Source organism: Amphiura filiformis, chromosome 16, assembly GCF_039555335.1.
Source record: "Amphiura filiformis chromosome 16, Afil_fr2py, whole genome shotgun sequence".
NCBI lineage: Eukaryota > Metazoa > Echinodermata > Ophiuroidea > Amphilepidida > Amphiuridae > Amphiura > Amphiura filiformis.
In genome coordinates this window covers 45,143,386-45,160,293 of record NC_092643.1, presented here as the reverse complement: position 1 = coordinate 45,160,293, position 16,908 = coordinate 45,143,386, and the positions used below count along the sequence as shown (strand labels likewise).

The following is a 16,908-nucleotide window of genomic DNA, read 5'->3' as shown; positions in this document are numbered from 1 at the left end:
TGGCTTGGGCGGTTGTCAACAAACCGTTTTTTCAGCAACAGACATTGATCGCCAAACATTGCATCATTTACGTGCAGAATTCGTATTATTTTAAGCTGTATAGTTTTATTTTTGTTCGCCAAACGGACAAATTATTTGCAGATCGAAGGTGTAGGTAAGTTGATCTTGCTAAATTTGGCTTATTTTCTTGGATATTTACTGTCTTTGCTGTGGGTGTCCGGTGTAAGCGCAGCTGCATTTTGCTCGGTCAATTCTGCCGTCACACAGGTCTCATAATGCCGAAGTACTCGAGTTGATTTACATACAACGGAAAATGGTCGATTGACGCTCTACCGGCTTCTTCAATTAACGGTAAACAGTTACATGGATCACCTCGGAACCTTAAAAAAGCAACAAATCGGCCAAAAGTGCTTTAATTTTCAACTATAATGCTCATGATTACAGCAATCTTCACACAGACAAAACAGGGGGCTTTGTTTTGGTACGTTACGTTGCGGTTTTGATCGATGCCGTTGGCGGTTTGTGATGAAAAAAAGGCTCGCATATATTTCATCAACTTTTATGTTACAAAAAACTAATTTATTCCCTTCTAATGTTGCATTTTTCATGAAAGTCGGAAATATTTGTTCACATTATTGGCACTATTCAAGGATTTTCTTCCCGTGCTCGGATCTATAGCTGGCATTTCGCCAATGTTTTCGTCGATACCACTACCGGGTTTTCTGCTTGAATGTTTGTACCGGGGTTGACCGGAAAACCAGCTGTACAGTTGCTGTACTGTACGTGGGCGTGGCATACATACTCTCCGTAGATATGGACACGTACACATCAACCTTGTAGTTTGTCTGTTTATGAACTGAGTATTTAAATATTATATTTTTCAAGCCCAGCTCTGATATTAGCCCATCAAATTGATACAGATTTGTTTGATATTTCTTGTGAATTCTATACTACTTTATTTTTACCATGCATGTTTACAGATTACAATTTTTTGAGCAGAGCACTGCAGTAAAATCCAAAAGAACTAAAAACATTAGAAGAAAAGATGAAGAAAAAACAGCACAATTTTATGATATATATTATAATTCTTTTATTTTCCGAAATTCCGATATCCAAAATTGAAAATTAAGAATCACAGAGAAAAATATTCATGATGAATTTTTGGTCATGTCACAAAAGACACAATCCTGATTCCTGGAATGAATACTGCCTTACTGGTATTTATGTTGACTTCATTTTTGTCATGCCAAATTGCATAATTTGCCAAACCCTGCAATGGCCCCCAGTGCTATTTTTAGGATTATCCTGCAAAGTTAGAGAAAACTGACCGAACAGTTCCAGTCTCAAAATCTATATATCTTTGGACAAAACAGGAAATGTGTGTTGCCATGTACAGTATACTCAACTTCACCGGTCCCTGATTTCACATTTAGAAAACTTTACTTATGGAAAATATTAAAGGCATAATTAAATGTATTTAATATGAAATTGGTTAATTTTTTTCCCAGGTTTTTTTTTCAAACCTGATTGTTTGGCATATTTGTAGCATTTGTTTACTTTACACATGTCCCAACTTGCACCTAAATGGAATCAGCCAAATTTTGTGTTTGTAGGTCAACAGAGCAAAGTTTGAATAATTATGACTAGTGACTTTATGTCCTCCTATAGATAATACTAGAACTGCATGTTAAATGGTCAAAATAAGCAGTAGAGATGGCCAAAATAAGCAGTAGAGTTTCGCTTTTCCTTGCAATTTCAGCTGATCAGCTCAAAATGGAAAGAAACCCTTCCCGACAAGTATTACTAGTATTAAATTTGAAGGAAATTGTACATTAGGGCTTAAAAACAATGTCAAAGCATGGATAGTGAAGGAGAAGCAAATTGTAACGTTGACAGTAAAGTTGAGCCAGGGTTTTGAGCCACAACTACTGGTCCAATGCCAATGGGCATTTTTGAGAAGATTTTCAATGAAAGTTAATTTCACATCAAGGTCCATTGATTTTTTTAGGTCAAGTACAAGAACATTTTCTTGATACAAACTCTTTTGCCTTTTCCTCTTTGTTTTTGTTTTACTGGGATATTGATTGGAAAAAAACAAAAGCATTTTTATACTCTTGGAGTAAGAACTGCTCATGTGAAGTGTTTGAACATGTAAAATGAAGTAAATTTGAACAGGATTCAGTTGAATGAGTATCTTGCCAACCATGGATTTCCTCCAAGTTCCCCTTGGGCTGAACTCAAAGACTTTGTTGTCCTCGAGACAGGCAAATCAGCTGATCCAAACAAGTCCTGCTGACTTGGTTTCCTTGACATGTTCAAATCGCAGCTTTATTTGTTATGACTGGTTCTGATCACATGCACTGTGAGTGATCAATACATGGATACAGGGCATCTCTATAATGGCTGGCCGGCCTTTGTGTTTAGCTGGATTTCATAAGAAATCTATTGATTCTTTGTTTATTGATTCTTTGATCAATTTGTTGATTGTTTTGTCTGTCAAGTCTCACAATCCCAGATAAGACTGTCAGTTATTATTATGATTTGGGTACAGCCAGTTGTAGGTTTTATTTTGAGCTATCTGACTGTTTTGATTGTACAGAAATCCCCGCCGAAATCCGGGACAAAAATGTAAGTTTAATATCAATCAATAAAGCACGCCAAGTAAATATCATTTTTATTAAAATTATTATTATTATTATTAAATTATTATTACAAGTATTTATTATTAGTGTTGTTATTATTGTTATCATTTGCTTACACCAGCTGACATTCTGGCATGACAGGGCATGCATTTGTTTACATTAGGACATTTATTTACCTTGAATGAGGACATACAAAGCAAGGACATAATGATTTGAATACAGTAGGGTTGGACTCCCTCCAGGGTACCTGTAAACATTGGGTGGAGGTCAGCCAGCTAGTTACCAGGTCATCACATTTAGTTACAATTTACAAGAACTATGAAAGTTTAATATAATCAATACTATAAATTGATTTTATAACCTAGGCCAGCCGAGAACGTTAATGGGCGGGGGGTCGAGCGAGGCGCATAGTCCCAACTTCTAGTAAAGTCCAGCCCCATAAATTTCAGAAATATTTATAAAAATAAAAATTGATACTTTCAATGCGTTTTGAAATCATATTAGGCCATTAAGAGTTTGACTATGACATGAACACCAATTATTACTTTGCATAAAAAAAACTTTGAAACTTGCAGTATTTTTAACTAGAACTAAATCTGTTAAATTACTTGCTTTATTCAGCTTATTTTGTAAATTGACAATAATATTACCGTAATTATCCATAAAATAAGTTTTTAAATAAAAAATGAATAGGCCTAGATTTAAACAAAATAAGTAGGCCCCTAAATTATAAAAAAATTATCTAGGGCAGGTCTATATTTATAGGCCAATAGATGATGAAATGTAAATAGAAATACATTTTTTATTCAAGAAAAAAAAACCAGTTGGTCATTTATAATTATTTTTAAATGTGATGTGATCAAGCAAAATCAGTCGGAAGTCAGAAATATTGATTTCCAGGAAAACATTTCTTTTGTTGTCTAATGTTTTGGATATGCTTCAATTGTTCATGGATTGGAACTAAAATGTACCCTTGCAAATGTTCTATACAATGTAGAAAACTGAAAATTAAATATACCTGACTTCAGACTGATTTTGCTTGATCACACCACATATTGAAAATATTATAAATGTACATTTGTGCACCTGTGCAAGTCAAGTGTTTATTAATAATTTGTCTGACATACATATGTATGCCATCAAAGATATCTTGATGCCATTTATATTTACCAATATACCAAGGGTTAACGCACTTCTAAGTTTACAACCCTCCAGCTCTTACAGAACTATGAAGATAATCAAAGTAGATGAGTCCAGTCTCATACAGCATATTGGTACAGCTTCATATGTTTGCTTTTTAAACCATGCATGATCTCCATGATTTTTTCATTGTCTTTTTTAAAGACTATTCTTGTTTCCAAGTTTGATAGTTTTTGCTATAATTCTGTTTTCACAATGTCCCAACTGACACCTAAATCAAGCTAAATGGAGATCAGCCATGTAAATTTGTTGTGTTTGTACTTGTAGGTCAACAGAACAATTTCGACATAAAAATATATTACAATTATTAGCCCCCCAGAACTCAGTAGACGTTAAACGGCCAAAAAAAGCCAGTGGGGTTTCTTTCACTTTACCTCGTTATTCCAGCTTTTAAAATAGACAGAAACCCATCCTGATGATTAATACACTTTAATATGTTGTTTCAGCATTTTGGGTAAAGAAAAACAAAATTAAAAGTTGATGGAAATCGGCTCTATAATAGATCAAGGATTTTTTAATGTTTTCAGTTGTCACTGTTTAGGCGTGGTTCTGGGAGGTGTCCATTTCTAGCACTGTCTTAGCTATTTATAGCACCCATCTGCTCCATCATTTTGGATTGGCTGTTTGCTCATTATGCAAAATCAATACAATTTGACAGATGCTAAAATAACCATTGAAATAAATATTGAACTACCAAGTACTGGGAGTAAATCAAATTCTATTTAAAAGCCATGTAGTCAACAATATAGGCTATATTTGAAATCAAAATTTGCCTATCAAACAAACTTTGACTTGAAATTTACCTGAGGTAAACAATGTTCTGCTTAATTTTGACATTTAAAGCAATACCCGGTACTGTAACATTCTTAATACTTTTCTTTCAAAATTCTGATTTTTACATGATTTTAATGTAATGAACTAATTTTAACATACCCACCCTGAAAAATCAAGCCTTTTCATTGGTGCTGTGTTTGGAATAAAATCTAAGATAGATGTGATGTGTTTAATTCATACTATCAAGATATTAGTCAAAACACTTGAAACATGATGTTCATAAAAGTATTAACACCATGGCATGTATCATACAAAACTTTCCTGACCAGGCAGGCCTGTATATGCACTGCAGGATTGATTTTGGAACATAGGTGCACTTGTGCAGTTTGTTTGTAGGGAGTTGACTTTAATATCCCCCAAAACAGGACTTTTTTTGGACTCTTTGAACATCTTATCACCAAAAAGTGGACCTTTTGTCAATTTTTCTCCCACTTTTGGACCTTTTGTTGGAAAATATAGCAAAAAGTTCATGGGGGGGTATTGCACCCTCCACACATGTACAAGCTTGTGTGTAGGCCCATACAATAATGCAGGGGGGGGCATGCAAACTGAGTGTTGCATAATAATTAGTAAATTGTACCTCTCAGCATGGAAGTAAGAGACATGGAAGCTGGTCGATCCAACACCTATTGAATTATTTACGTAACATTCTATAGCGGGTACGTATCAAGCTATTGTGATAACAATGTAGTCAGCGTGTCTTTGATGTGGATCAGACTTGCCGCCTTTATTGCCAGTTCGTTTATTTACAGGTTTATTATTTTGAGCAAAAATCGTGTTTTTCTTGATTATGTTTCAAGAATGTTGTTTTTATTCGGAAAAAAGTGACAGGGATGTTAGATTTGTAATCCATAATTACAGAAATCCAATCAAAATATCGATTCCTACCCTATACTTACAGATTTTCTTAAACTTCAAAATTTTGGAAATCATGCATTTACGTCTAAACCGCTAATTAGCGGTAATAATTGATATCTTTTGCACTTGGCACATGCTTTACATTATAAAATGAATCCCGCATCTATTTGTGTGCCCGGGGCTGCCCGAATTTGCTGTTGACTAGAATGTTCCAGAGTCGGGTATTATCTTTACATTTTATGTAAAATAAATTGTATTTCATTTCATTTTCTGTTTTAAAACTGCTATCTGAAAGTCTAGCATTTATATACATGTAATCGGTAGGTTTTCACATAATTACATACTTTTAATAAAATTGTATAAATTAAACTGATAGCATTCTGACCATTACGTGAGGGATTTTATAAAATCTGTTTGTGTTCATAAAACTAGTCATGCACTGCGATAATATAACACAGCCCATTGTCAGGACTTAGTACACGACCTCGTACTGCTATTGATTTTTAAGCGGGAACTTTGATTTTAGACATGGTACACGTTGACCATCCGTTGACTCAATTGTTCCACTTTCACCTGTACTGCTTTTGTTCAGTATCGCGGCAAGTATGATACTCACTTTCATGTAGTATTTGACCAGCTTCCATGTGTATTACTTCCATGCTCTCAGATAATGGATATTATTTTAGGTTAAAAAGTTGGAAACACCTTTTCTGTAAATTTACAAAAACCACCTAGATTTCCAATGGAAAGTTTTGTGGTCTGTTTACAAACTGCAGCCACATTATGAGGCCTTGACCTTATTTGAGTCAAAATACTCAAATTGTCAAATATATCCTATTATGTGTGGCTAAAAATAGAAACAACCTGACAGGTGAGGTAATACTGCCCTGGATCATGCCTGGATGATTTAGTTGATGATTGAAAAAGCAGAAAGAAAACAGAAAAGTTATAAAAAAATCCCTTTAAAAGGGAAAGCAAGAGTTCTTGCAGTATTAAATAGTTGGGTGGAAGGCATTTTTATTCAAGTGCTATCACGGTGTTTGAAGTTTTGAATTATGTTGGCATTTGTAAGTGAAGGTGACATTTATGATGTTGTATTGATTTTGTGGTACATGGACACAAAATAATGACATCTGACATTAACGCACCCTCACTTATCATCAACCCCCCCAAAAAAAGAACAAAACAAAAGACTGAAAAGCTGTTTTGAAACATTTAAATAATTGTTCATATGTTTCAATTGATTGAATTCATTTTATTATTTATTTAAATTTCTTTATTTCTTTATTTTATACATTCATTTATTCCATTCTAATTTGTTCAACTTTAAAATGGCAAAAATGATTTGTTTTTTGTTACTGTGCAGTGTGCACATCAATAAAGTCCCAAATTCGCACATAACTTTAACACAACTTGGTCAGGTGATACTAGGTGTTGCGCTACCTCATTGCACGCCATTCTAATAATTCGATATCACGCCATGATGTTATGATCTTTGCCATTAGTCGAACAAAGTATAGTTTTTGAGGTAAGTGAAATTCAGAGCAAAATTCAGAACTGGATATATTGTTTTGAAAAAAAAAGAAGATAATTCTGTTATGGACAGTTTAAAAAAAAAGTCTTCATGAAAATGTAAAAAAAAGGTAAGATGCTTTCAGAAACACTTTCTTTTCCCTGCAACAAGTGATCTGACCCTTTTAAATATAAAAATAGGTCTATGTATAAAAACAACAATAACACTAACAGTTTTCATCAGGTTTAACAAAAAATCATTTACAAAAGGGATTTTATTGTTCACCAGCAATTTAACAATTGTACAAAGACGGTACATTAAACATACCGTGCAATGTGCTTTGCTACTTCAGACACGAGTGTATTATCTCAACCTATTTTCATAAGAGCTCCTTGAAAAACACTGACGAGCAATATCAAAGCATTGTGCACCATCAAGCTCATATCATCTAAACTAACCATTCAGGTGCTGCAGATGTGTGTTCAGATCCATTGAATGGGGTCAAAATGTACCAAATGTTCAGAGCCGTTGAACGGGGTGAAAATTTTCAAAATAATTTCAAAGTCTGATTTTTGTTCCACGTTTCTACATGAAAATGTATTTTTAGTACAAACATGCCTAGTAAATGTATATTGGTTTAGCGGAACATGACACAGTGTCATTTCAGCAATGTGTGTAACTTGTGAACATGCATGCATCAAAAGGCTGCCTTGTGAACATTTTTAATCTGAAATTATATTATTTATGTAAATGTAATGAATGAAATACCTCTGAAATCTTGTGAGCGATCACACAAGATACAATTATTATGGTGGATATGAACTTAAAAGAGAGCAAGAAATAGTTCAATTATCAAAATAAGGACATGAATAATGATAATTGGGTAAAATTTACAGAAGGCAGCACATGAAATATGACATGTTTACCTGATGAAATTTCTTATATCATTGCAAAGCATTAACCCCATTGAATACCTGTGTCATCCTCTTCTGCATACCATCATCATCTTCCCTCAATAAGAACCCACTGATGACGTAGGGAACATAATTTACGCACCAAGATATATTCACAAATATACATATAAATTTATTTTAGGACATACTAGAATAAATTTTAAAAGAAAAACAACTTGTATTCATTTATCAATCTCCGAATGCACGTAAGTTGGATAAAATTAGAACAGTTACCAGAAAAATATTTTTACGCTTTCACTTGAAAAAGATACGTCACAAAAATATTGAACTGGGAATAATTTCTTCGAGATTGCTATCTACTGTAGCTAGCTGACGAGAGCAACTACTTGTGTCATGGTGTGAATGAAGATAGAGATAGAATTCCTATGTGATGTAAACAGACAGTCTTTGACGTGGAGAGGATCACAAGAAACATCTTGGATGATAGTGATCGGTGTATGCAATGGGAATTTGAATTTATTGCATTTTGAGGCACATCATTGAAATGTAAACATAAAATAAAGTAATTTGCACTGCTGTATAATGAAGTGGGTGCAATTGGATTAATATAGTTTGTATCATCGCTAGGGAATAGGTTAGATAGGTTAGATGTATTGTAGATTATAATTACTGTCAAACAAAATAAATGGGAAATATTTTAAGTTTTCACTTCCTACAAATCTATACAAATAATTAAACGAAATACCAAAAAAGAATAAAAATTTGTCAAATAAAATAAATGGGAAATATTTTAAGTTTTCACTTCCTAAAAATCCATACAAATAAATTAACCGAATATCAAAAAAGAATAAAAAGTAACTTTGTTGTATGGACAGACAAGACCTTTTAAGTAGGGTCAATCAGGCCCCTTTCCCCCCTTAAAATCACCAAAATCTGTAAAACAAAAATTTGAAATACAAGACAAAAAATCCTGAATTTTTCTTTGGGTCGGCATTCATTTGAACAGAATAAATTTTCCCCAATTTTTTAAAATCTGGGTTGACTGGGCCAGTAAAACAGATTTTTTGTCGCTTAGCTAGATTTTTTTTTTCAATCAGAAAAAAAAAAAAAAAAAAAAAAATCAGATGAAAATCATTAAGGAAAAAATTGCTAAAATGAATATGAAATTTATTATAAAATGCAATCTTAAAAATGCCTTGAACATCGCTAATAAAAAATAGCAAAAAAATGTTTACCCACAAAAAATATTACGGTTCCGCATAACCTGAGTGTTATTGAGCTAAATTGCAGCAAACCACAATTTTTATCAAGATTTATTAAAATTCATTTTGAATTTAAAAGGTTCTTCCAAGTCTGATCAGTGCTACAACAAGCCACTTGCCACTGCACACGAACGCACACACACCGGAACGTACCTTGATGCACACAGCCATTTGGGTCAAATAAATTATGTTCAGTGAAAAGAGTCAATTTGCTGAGCTCACACACACAGTTTGACTGAAGGCTTCTTCTATTCAAATTCAACCAGTTTATCTTTATGACAGTATAAAAATTTGACACTGAAGATTTATAATGTCATTGCACTTTGTACAGGGATGGATGGAAGTAGACCTGAAGAAAAAACCCTGAAAATCTGGAAAAAGCGTGTAAATTTGGGCTAAAAAGCCCGAAAATAAATAAAAGTGCAAAAATTTGGACCAAAAAAATTAACAAATCTGGAATTCCAGATTAATCCTGAAAACTTACATCCGTGTTTGTAGAACAGTTTTAGGGACCGTTACAAACACTACAAGTTGGCTTGATGCAAAAATATTTTATCCCAAATTTTTTTCGGGTGCCCCCTTAACGGCCCCTTTACAGATCTCAAAATTTCAGGGGCCCCCCTTTTTGACATGAAAATTACCGGTCAACCCCATAGAAAAGCATATTTTATAAACTCAATTTTCCCATGAAAATTTTTGGTAATTTTTTAAGCCCCCCCTTGAAGGTCAAAATTTTTAAGAGCCCCCTTTTTGCATCAGGCCCCCCTAACGATTTTTGAAATCTAAAATAAAGTGTTTAAAATTTAAAAATATTATCTCAAATTCAATTTCTAAAAATATACATTGAAAAATTTACAAGCATATATATATATATGCATGCAAATTTTGACGTTTTATTTTTAGAAAACCACCACACCCAATTCCTGTCCAAATGTGGCAGACGATTTAAAAAAATGATGTTGAGGTGTTTTTGCAACTTTGTAACAGGTTCTCTGCTGGTACACTTAGAAAGCAAAAAAAAGTTTAAAATGTCACATAAAATACAATATTTTCATACATGTATGAGTTTCAAACATTATTTGTTGGGGATATTGGAAAATGTGCAAGGGGCTGATGACTCTCTTTTTAGGGAGAAGTGTATTTTGAGTAAACATGAAGAGGAACATGAACATCTCCATCCTATTCCCCCGGTCACAAAACATTTAAAAATGTTCGTTGATAGTTGGAATAAATTATAATTCTTTGCAACTGGACTTACAGGACTTGTTTGTTGATCCCTAAATTCACCCAACACACCCGCATGTTCAGCAAAATTTAAAATTGTAAAAATTACACAAACAGCCACACATAATCATAGCCTTTTGAGGCAATACTTTGATGCCACTGATCATATTTTGCTAATGGATGAAGATAAAGCCAGCTTTATTTAAAACAACAATTGCACTGGCTTGAAATAGCTACAATTTCCTGGGTATTTACAATCTACAAATATTTTTCCGAGTCTTTTGTATTTTAAGATCTTTTGGGAAAAGGCCATAAATTTACAATGTGCGTACGTCATACATGAAATACCGGTACCTAGAAACAAGACAAACTTTTCACACTTGATATAATATATATTTTGAAAAAAAATCCTTTATTTTGAAAATCATTGATTTTGATTTCTAAAGTAAGGAAAACATTTAAAAATGTAGAATAAATTATAATTCTTTGCAACTGGACTTACAGGACTTCAGAACATTCATAATACAATGTTTGTTGATCCCTAAATTCACCCAACACACCCGCATGTTCAGCAAAATTTAAAATTGTAAAAATTACACAAACAGCCACACATAATCATATCCTTTTGAGGCAATACTTTGATGCCACTGATCATATTTTGCTAATGGATGAAGATAAAGCCATCTTTATTTAAAACAACAATTGCACTGGCTTGAAATAGCTACAATTTCCTGGGTATTTAAAATCTACAAATATTTTTCCGAGTCTTTTGTATTTTAAGATCTTTTGGGAAAAGGCCATTACGTACAATGTGCGTACGTCATACATGAAATACCGGTACCTACATGTAGAAACAAGACAAACTTTTCACAATTGATATTTATAATATATATTTTTTTTAAATCCTTTGTTTTGCAAATCATTGATTTTGATTTCTAAAGTAAGGAAAACTGATAATGATGATGATAATATATGTGTACATCCATATCAAAACGATGCACTTGTCGGCTGCTAAATGCGTCTCATTTCACATAAAGCTAGGAATAAATACCAGACTCATTTCATATGGGGGTCACTTCAAATCATCCTCAAAGTCACATGTTTAAGGAGTGTTCTGTATTTCTAAACCATGTGTCTTGGGGATGATTTGAAGTGATTTCCGCTTCAGATGAATCTGGTATTTATTCCTAGCTATTATTTAAAAAGAGAAACATGTAGCAGCCGACAAGTGAATCGTTTTGATATGGATGTACACATATATGCCATCAATGTGACTGCAAATGATGATCATTCTTGCATCTTCTCTTTCTTTCAGATTTTGATTTCTTGTATTTTTCCGAGTAAACCAACCCATCGTAAGTCATCATGTTGAGTGGAATTGCCAGCTACCTCTTTGGCACTGCTGACGAAGCCACCCAAACAAGTGAACAAGAGCAGATGCTCACATCCGATGCTGAAGATGATTGGGTCCTAGTAGATGTAACGAGTAAGTATAATACTTCAGCTAGGATTATATTGTCTTTTGTTCATGTCAAGCTATTTGTAGTGATTTAAAATTCATTGTTCTTTTACATATATAGACTGTATTTTATGTGACCAATCAAATGGCTGGAATGTCAAGACAAAGCATATGGAACACCCCCCCCACCACCACCCCTACTTGCAAAGACCTGAAAGCGAGGACCTACAACTTTTCCCTATCTAGCCCAGGACGTTGCACACCTGACGCTAGGGCTCCAAACTGTGGACTCATTGTGACTTTCTACTAGATAGTCAGCGAACAAGACATGGTCTTATATCACCTTTTATGTTTGCAATATATGCTGGTCGGTAGAGGGAACTGTTCGACATCCTCGGTTTATGGGTGTACATCCCTGATCCTCGTTACAGGTCTTTACAAAGGCACGTACCCTCACACGCCCAGACACCCCCACATCCTCTTCTTGAGTATCATTGATTGTCAAGAATTAATCTGCATTCTGGGTGTAGAAACCAACAGACCCCTGAAGGCAAACTCTTCACCATTTGTCCAAGTCTGATGTTATTACAGAAGTCTCAATTAGCCATCCCATTCCAGTGATTTGGCCGGCTACAAAAGCAGGCTGCGCAGTTTAATTTTTTAATTTATGTAGACATGTCAAGCAAAACCACTTGCAGAAATTAATTATTCATTTGTTTGAGACTAGCTGAGAAAATGCTTTGTTCTTCATATGTATTATCTCACTCCTTACTATTTTGTGTGGCCTGAGCAAACTGACCAATGGTCATTTGGCCTTGGCCCAGACCCAGTGAGGAGTTTATTGCACTTATGTTCCAGGGTATATTCACAAAGATAATTATGACAGAATTTTCTTCAATGAATTTGAATGTGGTATTATACTTTGATTGATAACTGAAATTTATCTGTTTCCCCAAATGTGCACATGGATTTTGATAGAAAAGTGTAAAATTAGGTTTCATTTCTAGAATCCTCTGGATGATAACTTTTTGCCAAAAAAACATTTGGATTTGGCTATATTAAACAAAGTACTGAACATGTATACAGTGTCTTCCAATACAAGAAATAAAGTACAAATAAGAAAAAATGGAAATAAAACAATAATAAAATTATAATAAACAATTTTAAATAATATTTTAATATAATAATAATTATTTAAACCCAAAAATTGACACAAAATATATATATTGATTGAAAAATAAAATTGATTTTATACGCTTGACACATTTTGCCTGATTGCGTCACAATATTTTACAATTTCAAAGAATCCAATTTTCCCAATAAATGGGTGACAATAAAATGATAACATATGTAGCTAATATTACATACAAATAAATTAAAATATAAATCTGTTAAAATGATAATTAATGATAGTGAATGTGCCATTGTTTTTGTCTGTACCAAATTGGGCAAATATATTGTTATAAAATTATTTACAAAGTAACTGGGATCTTTGGTCTACTACTATTTTATGCAAATCTGGTAGAGAAAAATTGATTGGAATATATGTGATCAAGCAAAATGGAACATGAAAAAAACAATGGTCAAATTATTGTGTATTTTACTATTTTTATTGTTTTTAATCCAATTGGTAACTCAGGAAATGTAATTTTAACATTTAAACGAACAAAAAATTTAAATGGATTGTGTACACAATCCAATTTTTTTTTTTTTGACTGTTTTACATGATTGAACTGAAAAATGAAATGGGGTTTTTGTGGATTTAAAGTTATAAATAAATATTGAAAATTATAAGAGAAAACATTTCAACAATTTCTATTTTATTCTCTTACCAGACGGTCCGGAGTCATCTCCGCGTCGAATTCACCCAGCTGCAAGAGGCCAAGGTAGTGCTGTGTCTGTGCCCGACAAGCATCATGGTATCGAGGAGAGTTGGATGGTTACACCCCCACCATGCTTTACCGCTGGTGGAAGTTCCCCGCAGCAACTTGCGACAAGTCCCATGGAGGACTTACTCATTGAACATCCTAGTATGTCAGTGTATCATTCTCAAGGACATGAACGAAAAGCGCCCTCCTCATCAGGAATGGTGACAAGGGCGCGAATTCGGCAGCAACAGCAAGGCAAGCAAGTTGTGAAGAAAACTCGCAATTTGCGAGTCCGGAACGTTGCCCGCCACGAAGAGCAGCGGCTGTTGCCGCCCGTGCTGGTATGGTGCAAGCCCCGAGTGCATCGGCAGTTGAGGAGGTGCAAACGGCAAAGCATTTTCAAGGCAAGATGTTGAGTCGCTCCAAAATGTCACGTCAAAACAAAGCGTATCATCAAAACAAGCGTAGCGGACATCATCACTATCGCCAAAATACCATGGGTCGCGGTCGTCATTCTGGTGCTATCTACAAACAAAAGTGCTAATCAATAATTAATAATCAATAATTGGCCAAACTAATTTATCGATTACTCTTTACCCAGTTTTCAAGTCAACTATTTCACAGGGTATCTTGTTATTTTAAAATCAAAATCTAAAGATGTTGAGTTAAGAAATTCAATTGACCAGTTTAAACTGTACAAAGCTATCTTGAAAATGCTTTTCAAAAGTTAGTTTGATTAAAAGTCGATTGCTGGTGTTTTAGAAGTAGTAAAAACAGTATAAAAAGTTAATATATAGAATTTTTAAAAAATACTGGTGTATTTTTACTTATTTGAGTTAATGTTTTGTAGATACCTTGGGATAATTAATAAATAACCAAGATTTAGTAAAAAAATATGGTTAAAAATGACTTAAAAACTGGATTAAAATAATAAAACCTCACACAATGTCGTTTACTAACAAGTAACGTTATTCGCCTTTTGTGCCTAGCTTATGGTACTACAGTTTCAAAATACAAACACAAACTGCAGATTTAAATAAAGGAGGATGTAAGATGATGTGCTATTTCATCATCTATCACAGAGAGCAATTGCGCATAATTAATTTCTTGAAGATTGGTTTTGGGAAGATACAGGTTGCTATGCAAATCCTGTAAGTAAATAATAAGTAAACGGTTTTGCAGAGAAAGCTGATTACCCCAATTTTTTTCATCTAAGTGAAAGAAATGGTTAGCCAAACTTTATTTAAATCTGCACACAACACATTACTGGTGGTATGCTGTGATTTTGGTAGTTTCTTCAATTCTCTAGTCTTAGGCCTAAGAAGAGAATCTTGGTCTGTAAACAAAAACTTAACATTTCAATCAAAAGATTTAGCACTTTCATCACATAATAAATGTTTGAAGTTGGAGATTTCCATATCATATTTTTATCTAGGATTTCATCAAAATACAATTTTGTACAGCACTGTGAAAAATATGGAAATTTCCATTTAGGAAAAGCTTTAAAAAACAGCTAGCTAATCTTGTCAATGAATAAAATGCACCATATTGTTCAAAATAAAATTCACAACGCCACAGGCTGATGAACATTCAAGTCTATTTTCAATTATACAGATTTTACTGTTGGCCATGTTCCAATCTGTCTACGAAATAATCCACAGCATGTTATACTAGTAAAATATATGCATTATTATACAGGTTTAATTGTGTCAGAAGAGTGTATCTGTATCAGTTTCCAAGCAAAATGTACTTCCTTTCACCATGGTACGCTACACATCTGTTCATGTAACAAAAGGAATTTATCAAATTGAAAATTAAGTTTCAATAATTATCTTTATAATGTCCACAAGTATTGATTTACATCTATTTGGATATTTGGTACAGATATTTGAAAATATTTAAAAATATCAAATTTAGATTTTTAATATCAAACATTTGGTATTTGAAGATATCAAATACTGGTATCAAATATTCATTGAAAATATCACATATATATGTGACATTTTTTATTGCAATTATCGTCATTAGGCAGGAAAAACCTCCAATGTGTTTGTGGCCCCTGAACATGTTTAAAACAAAACTGCCAACAGCTTACATAAGAGGTTTTGCTTTATACATGTTCAGGGGCCAATGACACAGGTTTTTTCCTGACTAACAATGTTATAATAGCGTATCAGTTTTGATGCATGGTTTTACAATGATACTATGGCAAAGGGAGTTATTTATACACAGTGTGAGTATGATATGATACACTCTTTTGTCATGTAGCAAATCAAAGTCCAGCCAAACAATGTAAAACAGGTGAATGCAATGATTGAATGTTAATACTATGTCATATTATTTAGTGATCAATTGATTTTTTTTTTGTGAAGAAAAATATTGAAAAAGTCAAATTTGCAACAGCATACATTATCGATAATCATTTCATCATTACCAAGTCCCATACGGTAGAAGTGGAAATTTGTGCGTAAAATTAATTTTCACACACTTTTTGCTCAACTGTAGCTACAACAAAAATAATGCAGAATGCAAATATTATAAGTCTACAAAGAAAACATGGCTTTAAAAACAAGCAAAATAGTTAAAAATCAGCAAAGCGAAGCGGGGAAAATTCCACACATGAAAATTATCACTTTTACAGTATTGTGCAGGTGAAAAATTAATAATAATTAACACATCCCTTTTTAATCACTAGTGAAACTAACTATGAAGGAAAAAACCTTTAGTTATTTACCTAATGAAGGCAAACCGAGTAATTTTTTTTAAATTGAAGACAATATCCCTGACCTTGGAGAGCACATAATTTTATGTGTTTCTATGCACGACATGAAAAGACAATTGAACGTATTGTGCACTTGGTGTAATTTTAATAACAATGAAATTGATCACAAGCATTATGCATATTAATAACAACAATGTTGCATGAGTCTGAATTCTAGTTAACACCCTGAGCACTGCCTGCCGATCTAACGTTGCCTCTGATTGGTCAATTATGTGATATCTTCACTTTAATCACCAATCAGAATGGAGCGTTGCAAATAAATCATCCCAATTTCTTGCATGGTGAAATTAATCTAACAATGTTGCTGATTGGTCCAATTGATAATAAAAACTTCTTTTTGACCAACAGGCAG

The 16,908-nt window shown here is 33.4% G+C and overlaps 1 protein-coding gene across 1 annotated transcript; it reads left to right on the top strand.

Moving 5' to 3' along the window:
* The first annotated feature begins 4 nt into the window (after positions 1-4).
* Positions 5-15,111, top strand: LOC140136061 (uncharacterized). Its single transcript, XM_072157765.1, is given in 4 exon segments — positions 5-154; positions 11,763-11,933; positions 13,742-14,074; positions 14,077-15,111. Coding segments are annotated over 3 exon segments (696 nt in total). The 5' UTR covers positions 5-154; positions 11,763-11,812; the 3' UTR covers positions 14,319-15,111.
* The last annotated feature ends 1,797 nt before the right edge of the window (positions 15,112-16,908 follow it).